At 44.4% G+C, this 18,815-nt stretch overlaps 1 protein-coding gene across 1 annotated transcript in view; it reads left to right on the top strand.

Moving 5' to 3' along the window:
- Positions 1-18,815, top strand: part of IleRS-m (Isoleucyl-tRNA synthetase, mitochondrial) — a 32,341-nt gene that overhangs the window by 12,746 nt on the left and 780 nt on the right. The window contains exons 9-23 of the mRNA XM_075674597.1: positions 1,348-1,463; positions 2,664-2,839; positions 4,348-4,587; positions 7,714-7,868; positions 8,778-8,880; positions 10,113-10,206; positions 10,790-10,895; positions 12,560-12,662; positions 13,392-13,520; positions 14,186-14,317; positions 15,120-15,226; positions 15,633-15,781; positions 16,562-16,758; positions 17,310-17,442; positions 18,618-18,785. Of these exons, the coding sequence (XP_075530712.1) occupies positions 1,348-1,463; positions 2,664-2,839; positions 4,348-4,587; positions 7,714-7,868; positions 8,778-8,880; positions 10,113-10,206; positions 10,790-10,895; positions 12,560-12,662; positions 13,392-13,520; positions 14,186-14,317; positions 15,120-15,226; positions 15,633-15,781; positions 16,562-16,758; positions 17,310-17,442; positions 18,618-18,785 (2,108 nt within the window). The remainder of the gene's footprint in view (positions 1-1,347; positions 1,464-2,663; positions 2,840-4,347; positions 4,588-7,713; positions 7,869-8,777; positions 8,881-10,112; positions 10,207-10,789; positions 10,896-12,559; positions 12,663-13,391; positions 13,521-14,185; positions 14,318-15,119; positions 15,227-15,632; positions 15,782-16,561; positions 16,759-17,309; positions 17,443-18,617; positions 18,786-18,815) is intronic.

Below are 18,815 nucleotides of genomic sequence, written 5' to 3' on the forward strand. Positions count from 1 at the left end.
TGCACATCACACACCCTCAGCATTGTTTATTTCTCTTGGATATAAAACGAATACAACCAGTGATTTTTGGTTCTGAAGAAGTGAAAAGGGATGCAAAAAATTCACTGACGATTACGATACTCCCTAATGCAAAATTTGAGCGCAGCTCTATACGTGTTGTCATTTCGCGATATATTGACTGGCGTGGACAATCCGTCACATGCAGCACATTGCAAATGGAGCGAAGTGTGACGCGACTGCCTCACTAATCTGGAGATCGCGAGAGCTAGCGCGTGGGTGACACATGAGTGCGATTCACAGCAGCTGCCGCTGACAGGCGATGCGCGCTACTCTAGTGCCATCTTGTAGCCATCGTCACCACATTACGCTTTCCTTCTCACTCTTTCACCATACCCTCCTCCTCTGCTTTTCTCCTCGCATCTTTAATCCCCTGCTGCGTTCTACGTTCGCTCTTTCATCTTTTGCTGTTCTCGTTCGCTCGGTTACGCCTATGCTCACCGCAGGAACTATGAGCTGTGCTCTAAACAAACATTGCGGGACAGAAATGCAAAAATGTACCAGTACACCTGAGGTGCTGAAAGGGTTAACGAAGTGCGTACGTATCCCACAAAAAGTGTGTGCTCAGGGAAAGCTTTGAAAGGGAAGGCATGCTATTCGTTCCCCTCCCTGCCTTTCCCTCTTGGCCGGTGTTGTGCTCATAAGATTTTTACAAATTTTAAAGTTTACATGCTGGCAGGTGTGCTTAAGGGGCCACAAAAGTGCATTATTATTGCCCTTAGGTCAGTACAGTGGCAGTAAATGCAGACTCTATCAAAAGAAACAAAGCTGCTAGTGTCGTGAGTGTTGCAGTAGTATCATGAGTCTGAACTATGTCTTGCTGCTCTTGTTGTAAGTTGAGAGAACAAAGGTACAGCCCATGGTACAGCGTTTGTCAAATTAAACAAAGCGATTAGTGTCATGAGTTTTGGGAGTCCTGGCATTGTCGTGTGTAAATTCTGAAGCTAGAAGATCTGAAAGATTTGGATGAGAGTTCAACTTTGTCCAGAGTAGTGAAGCAGTACAGTAACAAGGGGTTTACCAGACATCTTGCATCGGCTGTGATGATGCTCGTACTGGCTTTGTTTCTTTTGACAATAGCTGCACTTGTGAAAAGGGAGGCAAAAGCCATCAGTCTGTACTTGATCCAGCACAGGCATTCCTGCAATGTGTTTATTTTCTCAGATAGAAATAGACGAGCGTGTCTGACTGGCACAGTTGTATCGGAAAGCTGAAAGGCCATTGGTTGAGAATGTGCTTGTCCTGGTATGTATGAGTATACCAGTGAGTGCAGTGTTTGAAAACTCGCAGGTATAGCATTGTTCGAATGAGCACCACTCGGAGACACTTGCTCGTGGCTTCAGACCTGGTCTCTTATCTTCAGCAAAAGCTCAAAGAAGATTTGGAGATTGTAGCCACTTTCACAGGTAACTTACTTTCCCATGGTTTTACATTTCTGCAACATTTTTTTTTTTGTGAAACACTTGTTAAAAGATCCCATGGAGGTGGATATTTTTTATACATAGTGGTAGCCAGGCAAAAATGCTTTCATCAGTGGTCCTGTGAGGGTTAGATTTGGTACCCATGTCGAGAGGATTAAAGTTGATTGTAGAAAGTTGACATTGTTGCTGTCATTTAAGACTTGAAGAGCCTTTATTTTGAATATATTCTGGAATTTCACAGGTTATATATTGCAGTGTGGCTACCTCATATGCTTTAGCATATGAGGTAGCCACACTGGTGTTCAAGCACATATTGGTGTTCTTAAATTGATAGTTGTGGCCAGCTTTCAGCTACTGCTACTGTTGTGTGTTCTACTGGTATTGTTCTCTGTTTTGTTTGTGGAGAGTTTTAGCAAAGGAGGGACTTACCATCATAGACGTGGACCAGAACACGTATTCGGAAACAGTAGCGCTGGTGGGGACATCTTGTTGCGTTCTTGTCGACCAGAATGCACTGGAAGGGGCTCTGCTGCCAAGGACGAGGTCGTGGGTTCCACGCCCGATATCAGCGATTGCATCATGACAAAAGCTGGATGCAAAGATACACTTACATACTTATATTAGCTGCACGTTGAAGAACCCCAGGCAGTCTCAATTTATTCACAGCCCTCCACTACACTACTGCTCGCAGCATTGCTTTCGATGTTAACACTGTCAACCATATGTAGTCAGCCTACAGTGATAGTAGCACTTATAATAGTAAACAGTCAATAGTGACAGGCTCTCTGGTACGTTGTGTATTCCAGGTATAGATAGAATATGCCCAGACAGTTCAGCAGTCAGATTTCTGGGTTTTGTGAATACCATTGAGCATAAATTGAACTGTATTCTCTCAACTACTCTTTGAAACTTGTTTAGCCACTAGACATCACATTCATTTCATACTGATTGCCTCCAGTGCATTCTTTATGTGCTACCAGTGTACTCCTAGTGACTGAGAGAGTGAGAGAAGCTTGGGTTGAAAAAAAGAAAAAAAAGAGAGAAAGGAACTATTTTTTCTGAATCTTAAAATGACAGTGATGAGTACAGCATTTAGTAAAAGTTGCAATTAGGGCCTCTCTCTTTTTCTTTAAGTGTGGTAAATGATTCATATTGGTATCCCTTCTCTACCGGTTTTATCCGCAGGAAGTGACATGTTGTCCAACGCCACGTACGCACACCCCCTCTATCCTGACAAGGAGCTGAGGTTTTTGCCAGGAGACTTTGTAACCATGGATAAAGGCACAGGACTGGTCCATTCGGCTCCTAGTCATGGCTTTGAAGACTACCAGAATGCCCTGAAGCATAGTATAGCAATGGAGGTATCGTCTCCTGTTTTCTACAGTGCTCTGCTGTCCTTAGTTGTGATTGTTTCAATAGCTTGCGATTATTTCAATGGCTTAGTCATGCAGAACAAAGCTTCTAGCTTCTAGTGAGCCAGTTTTCATTTTGGTATTCAGGAGGTGGTGGATGCATCGCGACATCATGATGCACTTGCTTACTTTTCGTGATTGCCGTGTCTGCCTTATGCGAGTGCAGCCTAAAGAATGTCTTGTACTCAATAATTCTTTTGTAACGAGCAAAGCCATCGGCAGTTTTCGCTCTGTGTCACGACATCATGGTAATGACGATGATGCCTGGTTCACCATTCTGAGACAAACTTTAGTGTCAAATGAAAATCTCTTGCATTCCAACTTTTATAGCACTTGCTAAGTGTCTTTCCTTTTACGTGCAAGAAATGTGCAGTAGAGTTCCTACTTCAATAACATGCGTCAGCACTCCTTTAGCCTCGTATTGCTCAACACATAATGAAAATGTCAGCTAGTATATGAAAGGTCTGATACTAATATCTCATGAAACCGTATTGACCAGTTGCCTTTACCCAAAAAGATCACATACTCATGATACCTGCGGCAGAAAGAATGTTCCACATCCGCCGCCAAGGTTTGTGAGTGGTGGCGCTGGCTAGCACTCCCAGGGTTATAGTAGGAAAACCTAAAATACCCAAGAAAGTGGATGGGAAAGCGGCGCCGCGGTAGCTCAATTGGCAAGAGCATCGCACGCACTACGCGAAGACGTGGGAATCGTTCCCTACCTGCGCCAAATTGTTTTTTCATCCAGTTTCGTTTCCATTAATTTATCATTTCTATAATTCCTTTAGTAAGTAAAAGTAATTTACCCTATGTTTTGCTTGGCATAAATGTTGGTTGGCTTCTTATGATACAAAATGTGATATCTGTATGTGTATGGTGATATGTTTGATACCTTTGATAATCTACTGCAGAAGCCCAGTGGCTGTGGCATTTCACTGCTGAGCTAGAGTGTTCAATCCCGGCTACGGCGGCTGCATTTTAATGAGGGTGAACTGCAAGGACGCTCGTGCACTTAGATTTATGTGTACGTTAAACAATGCCAGGTGGTCAAAATTAATATGGAGTCCTCCACTGCAGCATGCCAAAAAAAAAAAAAATAATGTCATACTTTTGATAGCTAAGAGTTGTGATTTAAGCGCGAGTGAAGAATTGTGATTCAAACACTCACTTCAGCATATCAAAAGTGCTGCTAAGGCTACAAGTGTAATTGTAAATCGTTCAGCAAGGCAATTATGAATTAACGACTGTATTAATTAACTGACAAGTCAAATAACATTCCGTTATTTTTTCTTTGTACAATTGTACATTCGATGGCCAGAAATAGAGGTGAACAAGTTCTTCTACTTTCCCTTGATGTGGTAATGTGTTTGGGCATAACAGAGTTCATCATTCTGAGCTCCATTTCTTCTTTGTGTGATGAGGCTCGGTCTGCTTACCTTCCTTCTCAATATTCCCAGGACTGTCTTGTGGACGAAGAGGGACGTTTCACGTCGAGCTGCAGGCCAGAGCTGCGCGGCCTTCCGGTGCTGACCGAGGGCTCCGAGGCGGTCACAAAACTGCTGGCTAATCACGTCATCCAAACTGGCAGCTACACCCACAGTTATCCCTACGACTGGCGCAGCAAACAGCCCGTCATCGTCAGGTCTTCCCGCCAGTGGTTTATCAACCTCGACGACGACATGAGGCAGCGTGCGCTGGTAATGGACCCACTCCGAGACATAAGATGCCTAAAGAAGTGAAATCCTGCTAGAAAATGCTGCGTCCTGTATTTTTCTCATGGTAGAAACTCGGTCATGGAGAGATAACGGCGGAGTTTGCGTAGCGCACGAAAGTAGGAAAGGAAGGACAGAGACGAGTAAAGAGCGTCACATGCTCACTTTTCTTCGTGTGCCATCAAGCACAAGGCGGGTTTCATCCTGTGCGTAGAAGAGGGTCGTTTAATTGATTCCACTGAAGTGTGGCAAGACTTATGTTGGCCAAACTGTCAGATGCCTCAACGACCGTTTGCGCGAGCACTGAAACAGATGTACAATACGGTGCAGGGGCATCTTGGCATTAATTGGCAAAATCGTGAGTGCACCCCCCCCCCTTCATCAGTGCGTGGTGTTGGCAAGGCATAGGTCGCAGTTAACCCGAGAAATGATAGAAGCATTCACAATCTAGGTGACCGCTACGTAAGCACCCCTTCCACTGCTCTGTCACTACCTGAGCGAGATCACCTGGCCGAGGGCAGGGCAATCTTGGGCACTTGAAGTGATTTGACTTATTAATGATGTGCTGGTTCTGCGTATCCCCCTTTTCTGCGTGTTTTCCTCCTGTTTGTTGCGCGTACGTATTATGCTCGTCCGCAAATAGAGATCAGTTGGCAGTTAGCGCTCTTTACGCCTCTCTGTCCTTCCTTCCCTACTTTCATGCGCTACGCAAACTCCGCCGTTATGAACCACGACCAACTCGCCCAAGCCTTTATCCTAGTACACTGAGAGATAGTTTACTATATTTTCACATGCAATACTGGCACTGTAAATAAAAAAAAGCTTTAAGTACAGATTGGGGGCATGGGTCATACACATGAATAGATTAATCTCACCATGCCCTGATCGCACGTACACCTGTCCTGGCAGTGCCATTATGGCATAAGTAATCCGTATTCCTTTTTTTTTTTTGGCTGTGTTTAGGCTTATGTTAACCTTTTGGATGCAGAGGTCCGCTGCATTGTGGATTTCACTGTTGAATTATTGGGCTGTTGTGATCATCGAAGTGTATTTGGGAGGAGGTCCTCCCTTCCCCATACCCACTCCTAAACGACTTGCCCATACAGCCTTGCACCTTCAACACAAGGTTAATGCGGTGCAAAAGCGAACAAAAATATGTGTCTGTCCCAGCTATTTGTCCTTTGTGCACCTTAGTAGCTTTAACCAAGGGTTAAGTTGGTCAGTCACAGAGAAGGACATTGGAGAAAAATATACGCTTTCCCAGTTATAGTTGCTTTTCAGTCCACTAGAAACTGCCTTTCCCAGCATCCTTTGCGGCTGTGGCGGTGGCGTGTTGAAAGGCCGTTGAAACCACTCCATTCTGCCTCGTGGTGTGGCATCATGGCAGTGCGCTCTGCATTTTTGCGAAGCCACACTGCGAGGCAGTATGCACTGCCATGAAGCTATGCTGCAAGCCAGTATAGATTGATTCTTCATTTTCAAGAGTGTTAAGCTTCACAGTTTTGTGAAACTCTTAAGCGGTTATTTGAAGGTTATCTGCAGAAACAGGTCGTATGCTTCAAAATATGGTAGCTGCTTCAGTTTGCCTATAGTATTATTTCTTAAGGCGTTAGCGTCTCTTAGCTCGCTGCTCAGTTTTGTGCTGTTGGTGCCATCCAGAGAGGCGGGTGAGTGAGAAAGGTGAGGAATAAGCGCACGTGACACCGTATCGCTCAGTTTTGCGCCATCTGCAGGCACAGACCTTGGCGGCATGCCAAAAAGTTGCTTTTGTAGGTAGAAACGCTCACGATGTCGCATCCGGTTCCACAAGTGAGAGACCACAGTTCAGTCACCGTGATGCAAAGCTTAATTTTCTGGTTTCCTAGAACACCACCAGATGGTGTTAACCTCCATGCATCGCAAGTGGCGAAACCCACCGACAGCGCCCGTTGCCGTTCCATCAGCATTTTTCCTTCGTCATTTCATCGTAATCATGCTGGCATCATTCAGTTGTGATTATGACGCTGTTGTCATGCTATCTTCATCATTGTGTCATCGTCGTGCAGTTGCCACAACGTCGTCGTCATGCCGTTGTGGTCATTCCATCGTCGTTGTCCCTGCTTCGTCATCCAGTTTTCCTCGTGCCATTGCCGTCATATAGTCATTGTCACGCCATCTCACACCATTGTTGTCATATGGTGGTCACATAGTTGACATCATTCCAGCTTGGTCATTCGATTCTCGTCATGCCATTGTTGTCAGGCCATTTTCATCATACTGTTGCCAACATACAGTCGTTGCCATGCACTTGTCATCCCATTGTCGTCGTGTTGTCCTCCTCATACTGCCCTCATTCCTTATTCGTCATTCCACTGTAATCAAGCTGTAGTCATTCAATTGTGGTTATGTTATCGTTTGTATGCCATCTTTATTATATAGTTGTCATGCATTCATTATAATGTTGTCATAATGCCATCAGGGTCATTCCATCATTGTCTTTCTAGTTTCGCCACCCGATTCTTGTCATACTGTCATACAATCGTAGTGACGTCGTGGTCGCCATAAACTCACAGTCATCCCCTTGTCCTCATGCCATCATGTCATGCTGTTGTCGTTATGCCATTGTCATCATTTCATAATCATCATCCCATTGCTGTCACGCCACCTTCGGCTGCGCCAGCATACGCTTAGAAAGCCGGCGAGCACTCAAGCCTCGGAGAGGAGCGTAGTAATTTAAACAAGAGCGCTACAAAACCTTCTTTACACTGAAATGTCACGGAGGAAGCAGGACCTTCAGACTCCCAAGAAATTTGGCGAGTTTGAGATTGGGAGTGAAAATGCCTGGTCTGCTCCACAACCTAATGCACGTTATACACTCATAACTGTCCTGCGAGTTTCTTGGTACTATCTGTAAGCAGTTTAGCTTGAACTCAACCAATAACCAGCTTAAACAGTGTGTAAATACAGTAACCGCTTTTTAAAATGTACAATTTTGCCGCTCCTCTTTTGAATCACTTTGAATACGGCTAACACTATTGAACATTCCGACTATGTGATGCATGAGTACTATTCTAATCATTTCCTTCACTTTTTTTTTGCATTGTTTATTTTTTTCTGTCCTCGTCTCAACAGGACTGCCTCAAACAAGTGCAGATTTTGCCAGAATCAGCGCGCACCATGTTTGAGAACCAGCTGGCACAGCGGCCCCACTGGTGCATCTCCAGGCAACGGTACTGGGGCGTCCCAATACCGGTGGTTTTTCAGGATGAAAGGTCACTCACTTCAAGGTGATTGCAAATTTTATTTGCTAGTTTGACAGGCAATGGACACATTCCCTGGTTGGCGACTGTCACTATAAAATGTTCATGGCACAATAGAAGAGTACACAAATGCTGATGGCAATAAAAACTAAAAGGCTAAAGAAGTCCTTAAAAGGCCACAAACTAGGAAACTAAAGGACGGTTCTGCTCCTATGCAAGAAGCGTTTACTGCAGCATCTTTCAGCTTTTACTCGTTTAGTCTTTTTCGCTTTTACTTCTGTCATTGTTTTTACCAACTTCCCATGTGGTAGCCTAAATGACCTTTAGTATCTTTGTATTCCAACCCTTTAGCTTTTTAGTTTTTCACTCCTTGTCCTTTAGGCTGTAGTATTTTACTTTAGTCAGTGTCCACATGTTTTTACTTTTCTACACAGGACCCGAATATTTTTCCATTCTTCATTCTTTACGCTTCTAATTTTTATTCCTTCGACCGTTTAGCTTTTACTGCGGCTGGCGTTCTCATGTATTTACATATGCCATTCCTACATACTGCAGAGATTCCAAGATGAAGCATAAAGTATTTCAGGTGTTTTACCGATACAAAGCCACAAATTATTTCTTTTGTATGACTTAGTACTATTTCTTGTGCCACCATGACTTTTCGTTCAAGCCTTTAGCATTTACCTCATTACTTATTTTACTTGGTTCTTTTGCTTCTCCAGGCCCTTGTGAGCTACTATAGATGCACACATAATTACACACAACTTTAACACAGCATTGGTGTCTGTGTGAGCATGTCATTTCAGACTGGATTTAGTCATCAACTTGTGATGTGCTAGAGGTACCTCGTTCAAGTGTGCAACTTCCGAGCAGTAGCAGAGCATATGCTCTGCGCTTACATTGTGCATCTATTTCATCTTGAAAATCAAACTGCAGAGAATTCATCAGACACGTCTGCAATCTTATGAATGCAAGAGGGCCGGACGTGTGGTGGACAGCCACTGACAAGGAGCTTTTGCCTGATGAAGTGCGCGAACAGGTCTGGAGCACTGCCCTTTGCCCCTTCTTTTGACGTAGTATTGTGGTTATTTGAAACATCACCACATTCTGTTGATTCTGTTTTCACCAACTTACACGATGTTGGCTTAGGCACCTTAGTTCAGGGCCATTACCATCTTTGGCGACTGTATATGTAACCGTGCAAAATAAAAATAGCACTCTGAAGGTATTATGGAGGTGTTCTACTTTATGCCGCCTATTTTGTTTGTGTTTCATTTGCTCACAGTTGTAGTACATGAAGAGCTCATTTGACAAGCCAGTTCGATTGCCTTTAGTGATTAGATGCTGTCCTGCCAATCTTTAGCAATTGTGTGTTGGTGAAGGAGTGGGTGGCCAGGCATAATCATGGCGCTTCAAGGGAGTTGACCACATTGTTCACAAGCCACTGCAAAACATGGTAATTTCAAACAAACCTTAGTGCCATTGGCTTTCTTACCTTCTCAGTTAGAAGCAATGGCCTAATATCCAAGAGCGGCAAATAAATGTGCTTGCAAAAATTGCCTAATTCAGCAAAAGCTAGTGCAGTAAATTGCATACATGTAGGTCAGAAGCACAGAGTAACTTGTCTCACCAAGTAGTCAGCTGTGAAATGCAAGTAGACTCGCCCCACCCCCTCAAAAAAAAAAAAAAAAGAAAGAACCTCAGACTCGGAAGTTGCAGTTTGTCCACCCCTGTGCTAGGCATAGTGGCTTTAGAAGACAGAATGGACTTGTCTGTAAGACTATGTGGTGACAAGTCATTGATTTATGAAACGTCGATTGGAACATAGCCGTCGTGAGCAGAAAAGTTTTCCAAAAGTTGGTCTGCAGACAAAAGAAGCACATGAAAACCTTTTGCCAGAACATCAACATCAAAGGCCAGGTTTCCATTGGATGTGAATCGCAAATAGTGGTGCAGCAAGTTGAATAAGATGATGATGATGATCTGTGGGGTTTTATGGTGCAAGGGAGTGGAAGAAGAGAGGAAAGCTGAGGACAAAGTCTTTAATTAAGACAAACAACATAACGTATGGGAAGTCCACAGAAAAGAAAATCTTGATGAGAGTTTCAATTCTGAGGGTCAATTTGAAACAGTTCACTGTAGTTGTGATTTTGTGTCGCTTAAAACGGGAACTCTTAACCATTTGCTGACTGCCACTTTTGCTGTCTAGCTCACGTTAATTTTGTTTTTGAATGTGGCGATGTTTTTTTATGTTTTACTGCTTTTCATCAGCTTGGAGTTGGTGAGGATGCGGCTTTAACACGAGGCCGAGACATTATGGACATCTGGCTGGACAGTGGGCTTAGTTGGAAGATGGTTCTTCCAGGTAAGTAAAAGAAAAATACGAACATATTGAAGCTATTTCGACTTTCTAATGGCAGAAAAAGCTGTCTCCTGCAAGCTGCCATTATGTTCCACAAAAACTTGCAGTGGCTTCACGGCAACAAAAGTATTGCCGTAATGTCATACCACACTTCAACAGAGAGCAGCAGTGGATGCAGTGATAACTATAAGCATGCTAAGCTATGTTGCTTTACGTGAAAATTATTATGTGGGATTACTTTTAGGCATTGTTGTACACAATTATTAGCTCAGTCTTTTCTTCTTTTTTTTTCCTGATTGTTGTAATTAGGAGGATGCAAGTAAAATGCAAGTACAGCTTATGTGCTCATAAATAAATTTTCTATTGTTCACACGTGACTACATTCTCAAATTATGTTTTATAACTTTTCCTCAATACACTGCTTCCTTATTGCCACAGAAAAAGCAGTAACGAGGTCATCTTTGGTTAGCCTGACTCGTTGAATAGAGCTTGTAAGGATGACTGCTCCCATGCACACCTTGAGAGTGATGCAGCACGTATGCGTAAAAATTCCTGTCCCTTATTGCAGACGCACTTGTTCTTTCAGAACCTTGCCAAGCAGACGTCTACCTGGAAGGCCTCGACCAGGTTCGAGGTTGGTTCCAGTCTTCACTACTCACGAGTGTTGCACTTACGGGCAGAGCACCTTACAGGTAATCACATCTGCGGGACACTGTGTGACACACCTAGTTTTGTATGGGAAGACGTGAATGTACCTCTATGCAAATGGGGGTAGTTACTCTTTAGTGTATTATAGTGAGCACAGAAATTTGTTCCTTCTTCCATGCCTTTCAGATGTGGCCAGGTAGTGGACGAGGTGCTTCGCATCGCACAGCTTAAGCCTCAGAGCAGACGACATCAGTGTTGCACGTGCCGAAAATTGCCAGCTCGAAATACGAACTGACCTTGATTCAGCCCTGTTTGTCAAGCTTCCTGTGCATTCTTTTGTGAAGGAAAATGATGCACTTTTTGTACTACAAGCTGTAGTATTAATTTTTGCTTCTGTGTAGTGAATCTTGTGGAGCTAGTTTGATCGGTTGCATGTGGCCATGCATTGATGCTTCATGCACTGGTGCCGTTTGTCACGTGCATAACCTAGGGGCAAGAACGCAGGGGCTTCCTTCAATCACCTTGAAAGCTAGTGAACATCCTGAAACTGAAAAGGCTTAGAGCTCCATTCTTTATGGCCTCACACTGTGCTGTGGAACATTGAAATTTGAAATTATTGGGTTTTATATGCTAAAACTGTGATCTGATTATGAGGCATGTCGTGATGGGGGATTCTGGTGCATTAACTTCAGTCACTTGGGGCTCCCTAACATGCACCCAATGCACAGTAAACAAGCATTTTTGCATTTCGCCCCCATTGAAAGGAGGTGTGGACGTCCGTTGCAGCACGTAAAGTTAGGGCAACATAGATCCAACAATGGCTCTAAGCGATGCGCGAGTAATTTTGCAGCGACATATTTTCAGACCAAAGGCACTAAGGATGGGGCAACCAGCAGAAAAAACATTCCTATCCCAGCCTTTTGTGAGCTATAACTGAGCTCACTTTCGTAAAAGAAGCTGCCCCTGTTGCAGTGGCATAGCCAAAATATCATGTATAGTGGGTGTATAGTGCCATCTTATATCACACATGCACATACATCTTACATACACGAATGCACATGTGATACATAGTGCGTGCAAGCATGCATAAGGAAGCCTGTGAAGTTTGGGGAGAGGTTAAGCTGACAAGCCTCTTTTCCACATGCATCACTGCCCTGTCTCTAGATAGCTCACCAGGTGTTCTTTTTTTTTTTCTGGGGGGAGGGGGGGGGTTTACGTGCCAAAACCACTTTCTGGTTATGAGGCACGCCGTAGTGGAGGACTCCGGAAATTTTGACCACCTGGGGTTCTTTAACGTGCACCTAAATCTAAGCACACGGGCACCAGGTGTTGTCATTCGACCATGAATCAACAAAGCAGAAGGCCTCATGTTTCCTAAGAAACGTGGTGACAAAATGTGAGAATGTATTACACAGATAAGGTAGGTTGCCCATTGATAACCCCAGCTGGAAGCAGTTTTGGGATATGTGTATTACGAAAGCCATGTCATACCTTGCGAGCAAGTTATGGATGTCTAAATGTTGGGAAGCTGCTGCGAAACTGCTTGTGAGCAGTACTGTGGATGACCTTGTGCCAAGCAACTATGTCGGAAGCAATGCTCCATTTAAAGTGGCAGATCGATCTTGCGTATTCAATACTACAGAAGAATTCTCACTCCTTTAGTTTATTTTGTTTTTGTTTTTGAAATAATTGTCCGGTGACTCGCCAGGAAACTGTACATGCACGGCTTCACTCTGGACGCTGAGGGTCGCAAGATGTCCAAGTCGCTGGGGAACGTCATTGACCCCGAGACGATAACAAAGGGTGGAAAAGTGAGTGTTGTGGGTTTGCTTGCTATTTTAATAACCTCTCTAGAGACCTGCTAATAAACCTTGGCACTTTTCTGGCTAGGTTTTGAGCTGAAGCAGATAATCCACCTGCATCCATGTAGTGATGCACAGCGCAAAAAGGCAGCGAAGCTAGACTTGGAGAAAAGAGCACCAATAGCAACAGAAGCCAAAATGGAAAGTGATGAGCTAGATTAATTCAGTGATAAGTGGTACAGGGAAGTGATGTTAATGAGTATATAATGAAAAAGATTGATTTTTAGAATTAGATGGCCAGTTTCTTGATAGTGTAGAGCTAACCTGCTATTAGCTGACCATGAAAACTGCACAGCTTAAAGTATACGTACTGTTGAACCATTGTGAGGGCTGATGTGTTACTCTCTGCAGGAGGGATAAAGAAAGGAAAAAAAAAATCGTATATTACAAGGGGGGGGGGGGCACAATATGTCACTGAAGATACCCTTGCAAGAAGTTTCCTGGACTTTTGCTTCGCCACTTATACATTGTTTAAGCCAAGATTCCTTCAATTCCTCTGCAAATGAAACAAATAGAAACACGAGGAATGTAGTAGTAGTTTAGCTTCACCTTTGCGATTGCAGTGTGCTAGCTCGGCGGAGTTATGTGTAAAGAGCTGATTACTTATTAATTCAAGGAGCCATTTAACAATACCCGTTTCTTGCCACTTACTTCGCCTTTGCTTTTACCTGTCTTCAGGACCTCAAAAAGGACCCCGCCTTTGGAGTCGACGTGCTTCGGTGGTGGGTTGCCGCCCACACTAGCAACCATGAAAATGTTCCTGTTGCCAAGCATGTCCTGGCAGAGTGCCAGGAAAACGTTGCAAAGGTCTGAATAAAACTCCAGAAATTATTGTTCAACGGCCACTGGATAAAAAAAAATAAAGGTGCAGCCTGCCGCATGCATTGAAAACGGTGTCATCAGCCACGGTGCTGCCAGTCGGGGTCTGTTGTCTGGGGTCGGCATAGAAAATGTGCCAGGAGCGCGCTTGGAACGCCGTCGCCCGTAGAAGCCGACGCATCCCATCCCCAACAGCTAGCGCCGTTCAGGCGAGCAAAGCGGCCAAGAATGCAACTACGGCTGTCAAGTTCACTCCCATTGCAGCCCGCATGACGTGGCAGGCCGCACAGTTTTTTTTTTTATTCAGTGGCCGTGGTTGTACTTGTCTGCTTACCACATTTTCGTACTTCTCGTGTTTTCGCATGTGTGTCAAAAGAGGTGAAAAGAGACATTCAAATCTTGTATCAAAGCAAGCCATTATTGGTGTCAGCACAGAAACAACTGCATTCATCCTTGGAGCTTTGCATCGTGCATCTATACTGCAGCAGGGAGCCCACAGAAAATTTGTGTCAGGTGGCTCCCTCTAGTGTCGAAGCCTGACCAAAAGCTTGCTGTTTTCACTTCTTCAGTGTGCTTGGTTAGTGCTGTGGCAAACCTCTTTAGATGACGAGTTAACCTTGCAGATATTTAACACGGTTTATCCATTGTTGCAGCTTCGAGGCACGCTCAGGTTCTGCCTTGGAGCACTCTCTGACTTCGATCACTCGCACCACGTATTGCCGTACGAAGAGATGCTCCCATTAGACCGGTTCATGCTTCACCTTCTGGGCGGATTTCACAATCGGGTAAGGCTGTGGATTCTTGCTCAGCATGCTGCATTTTCATGCAGCATCACTATCTCTCAGAATGTAAATTGGTGTGAGTATTTGCTCAGTGCGGGATGCGCCTGCATGTATCGTAAGTTTCTCTAATGTTACCGATGGCTCTACCTGCTGTCTGTTGTCACCAAAGCTTGTGTAATCTGATTGCATGTGCGAGACGAATTGTGTAGAACTTTCTGGAAGACACGCAGGCACCAGCGATTACTCTGGAACTTTCGATGACTCATGTATAAAAGGCGATGCGCTTGACCGACAGATCAGATTTTCGTGTTTACAGTTATCGCTGTGCTTCGAGCGTAACTTGCTTTTGTGGGCACAAGTTTGCCCAATAAAAGTTAGTTTCATCATTCAAAAGTTTGCCACTGCATTATTCACAGTCACTACTATGTGCATACATATTAAGCTGCAGACACTATGAAATGTGTTTGTGTGTGAAATCTGATCACAAGAGAGCCAGCCAGTTTAGTTGGGAGAATCAGGCAACCTGGCTTTCCTATTTAAGCAACATTCAGTTGATTCAGGTTACAAACAAAAGAAAAAATAAACCCAGGTTTATCATGAACAGTCATCACAATAAAATGCTAAACTTTCTCAGTGCATTGATGTGCAAAATTATTACTGTTTTATAATTCCTAACAAAGATAGGTATGCATTTGTAGCAGTTAAATGTAGCTGATGGTGTCTATAAATGGCTCTGTTCATTGCTGCTCAAGATAAAGCGTGTGCAATCCCCAACACAAACATTGACCTTTTTTTTTTTTATCAGGTTATGTCCCTGTACGATGAAATGAGGTACAACCATGCCTGTTCTGCTGTGCTAAACTTTGTTGTGAATGAAGCATCGTCTTTCTACTTCCAAGCTGTGAAGGACAGGTGAGAACTGGTCACTATACATTGATACTAGTCAGGAGGGTAAACTGGGGTGATTAACTTATTTGTCTGACATGTGTGTAAGGCATATAACCCTTCCATCCAGTTACAGTCTCCGGAAAATGGAAACAACTTTGCACACACAATGCCACTAAGGTGACAGCTTGCAATGTTCAGATTTATGCAAAATCAAGCGCACACAAACGCCCGTGCGTTGCGCGGGTTGATTTTTTTTCCCTACATCTGTTTGCATTGCTAAACACTTCAACAACTATCCATAGCCAACTATTAGCCCACCAACAAGCCACAACGAAGGCTATAAATGCATGTTGATAAAAATAGTAATTTTCTCATTGCTTACGTTTGTTGCTGCACTGTGGTTTCCCTATGGCATCTTGTGCCTTCACAGGCTCTACTGCGACGTGGAGGACTCCGTGAGTCGGAGGTCCTGCCAAACGGCTCTGAGCCACGTGCTAGACGTGCTGGTGAAGCTTACCGCTCCTGTAGTTCCGCACCTTGCGGAAGAAGTTTTCTACCACCATGCAGACCCTGGCAAGTGTAAGTTCTTATTTAAATCCAGTCAGCAGGTCCATTGTGCAAGGTTTCGCAGAAAATGTACTAGAGTAACTAGACATTGTGGCAGTATTTACAGTACTGTGCACTGTGACACTACAGAATTGTAGAGTTGCTAGCCAAGAGAATTGGATACAAGCCGTTGAAATGTCGCAGGGTGCCATGGTCATCACCAAAGCCGATTACACTTTATACACTTTCTCTGATCTTGCAGCAAAAAGTAGAATCCAGTCTTTTATGCATATCTGTAGCTTTTTTGTCTAATTGAAGAGCTTCTGCAAGCAACAGTGGCGATTTTTTTTTCTTACAGCTAATTGTTCGATCTTAGCCGCAGCAAACACATTTTGATGGAGATGAAAAGCGAAAACGCATGTGCTCTTACATTAAAGTGCACATTAAACAAACACAGGTGGTCACAATTAGTATCCTGGAGTTTGCCACTAGGTTGCGCCTCGAATTATTATGTAGTTCTGGCATGTAAAACCTCATAATTTTGTTCACAGTTAACTTATTTGATGTTTCTGTAAGTAAAGCTTTGGATGCTTTTCAAGACACTTGATAAGCAGTTATAAGACCATCCTCAATGCTGCAACTTCCCGAGAAAATTGTTTTCGCCATTTGTTTTGCGATGTTTTGCATCATTTACTGGCTCGTGTCTTACCTCTTGTGGTAGATTTAGGTAGCTCTTCTTGACCGCTGCCGGCTCCCTGTCTGGCGGCTAATTTTCGATGTGTCTTTCTTTTTTTTCTTCCGCCCTCTGAGCAGACGACACCGGTGTCTTCCGGCGCGTGTGGCGCACGCCTCCGAATAACTGGGAACGGCCGGAGTTCTCCCAGTTGGAGAAGCCACTTGCAAAGCTGAGAGAAGCCGTGAATAAAGCTGTTGCCAAGTCTCGGCCAGTGCTGCACGACATCAAGATCATCACTGCCCGTGGGGACAGCCCTTTGGCCACCTGTCTTAGGGTCAGTCCCTTTACTACGCCCGAGATCTGCTGTGGCAGCCTGTGACTGTGGTTGCATCTTTGTTTAGTCAAGCTGCGCCGCCTTTTGCGTGAAGCGTGTGTGCATGTGCGAGTCCGGAGAGATAAATCTGGGGACTACAGAGAAGTGCCCGCTTTGCTCCGTTAATCCCTAGCTGACAGAAGTGTGCACTCTGGAGAACTGGCGCTTAGCTTCCGTCCAAGCAGGATCGTAGTGGCCGACACAGAGTCCGTAATGGCGAAGCGTACATTCCAACAAGTTAGCAGTAGCATCGTGTCATTATTCATTGGTCTGTGCCGCTAAAGCCCAGAATGTATGGAGGTATCAATACTACTATAGCAGACGAGTGTCGGCAAAAACAGTGCCTCCTCAGTGCCACGTACCACTTGTTGCCACGGTTGTAGCTACAAACTTCAAAAGCAGAAGGGACTGGTGTTAGGTGCATGTCTCTTTATCTATTGGTACTCTGAACCTAAATACATAAACAGTTGTTCAGAAAAGCATGAGAATATGATGCGACTTGTTCATTGCAGGTTCTTCAGCCAGAAGATGCAGCCATTCACTCAGGGCTGACTGATGTGCTGCAAGTGGCTTCGGTCACTTTTGAACAAGAGGATGAGCTGATAGCACAAGTCGATTCTGACAGGGCTGTGATTGTGGATGCAGGTCAGCCTATTGGAAGTGTTTGTTGGCAATTTTGTGTCAATGCGTTTGTGTTTGCAGTTGTCAGTGGCCATTCCAGTGCATTAAAATGGGTGCTAAAGTCAAGCTAAACTGCTCCGTTAGTGCCACAAGCTGTCAAAAGCGTCCCTTTTACCAAGTGCACAACTTTTACAAGCGAGAAAAAGACGTGTGGAGCCAGCCGAGGAGAGGAAGCGGCTGCAGCTACAATTTACTGGAGCCGGCCAGCCATGGTAGCTAAAGTCTCGGGGAAAAATAGGGAAGACTTCACACAGTTAGTGTAAAAATTGCGATATCAGCGATGGCATTATTGAGCGATCACTTTTGGAGATACAATCCCTTTTGTGAAATCTCGTGCGACTCTGCACCAGACGTGCACGCGTATATGTGCGACAGCATTTCTGGCAACGTGCCAGGCTCACTTTCTTCACAGAGTGCCAGGAATGCTTTCAGCCATTTACTTCGAAGCATCCGGTATCGAAATCCGGTGAAATGGTTCATATCCCTAAACATAATCACTCAAGAGTACTGTCCCAGCGCCTGTTATTACATGTACCGTAGGTAAATTGTAGCGAGGAAGTGAGAAGCAAAAGTTAATTATGCTGCACTTCAAAATAAATGGAAGGACAGTTTGGCCGATCTCATTGGATTTTTCGACAGATTAACTCACTGGGGCCACCTCTCCGTGGCGTCCTCTTTGTGCGGCCATGTGACTCAAAGGTAGTTGCACCTGTCACAGCATGACCTCCGAGACTGGTGGATCGGCTACTTAACTACTTGTGCTACGGTTGACTTCAGTTGCAGAAGGATTGCACGACACCATCAGTAGCAATTTTTTCCGCAATTACATCACCACTCGGCACGAATAAAATGTTGCAAAGTCTCCAGAAGGGCAATCCAAAGAGTCTGAATTGATTCACTCTTTTGTTTTCCCTTTAGAAATATAAGCCACTTTGCTGTATTCGCTAAAGGCAGGTAGCTTCTTGTCTTGCGTTGTTTTGGGCCTCTCCAACAGAATAAATTAACTGCGTGTCTGTTGGTGGAATTGAACCTGGATACCCCAGCACGAAAGCCAGATGCTCTACCAAAATGCTTTATATAACACCTATTTGCACAGTGCACGGGGATCTGCATAAGTTATTTTTGTACGCTTTTCGCAGCGGACGAAAAGATGTTGGTTGTGCTTGAGCCCACAAAGATGGCCGCCTGTGAGCGGTGTCGACGCAACATCTCCAGTGAAGAGGGCCGCCTGTGCACCAGGTGTGAGGCTGTTTACCAGAGATTGAACTTCAAGTGGGGTGTTCACACGGACGATGCTGTTACAGCAGGCAAGTGAATTTCTGCTTCATTTAAGCATG

This window comes from Dermacentor variabilis, chromosome 11 (genome assembly GCF_050947875.1).
Source record: "Dermacentor variabilis isolate Ectoservices chromosome 11, ASM5094787v1, whole genome shotgun sequence".
Lineage (NCBI taxonomy): Eukaryota > Metazoa > Arthropoda > Arachnida > Ixodida > Ixodidae > Dermacentor > Dermacentor variabilis.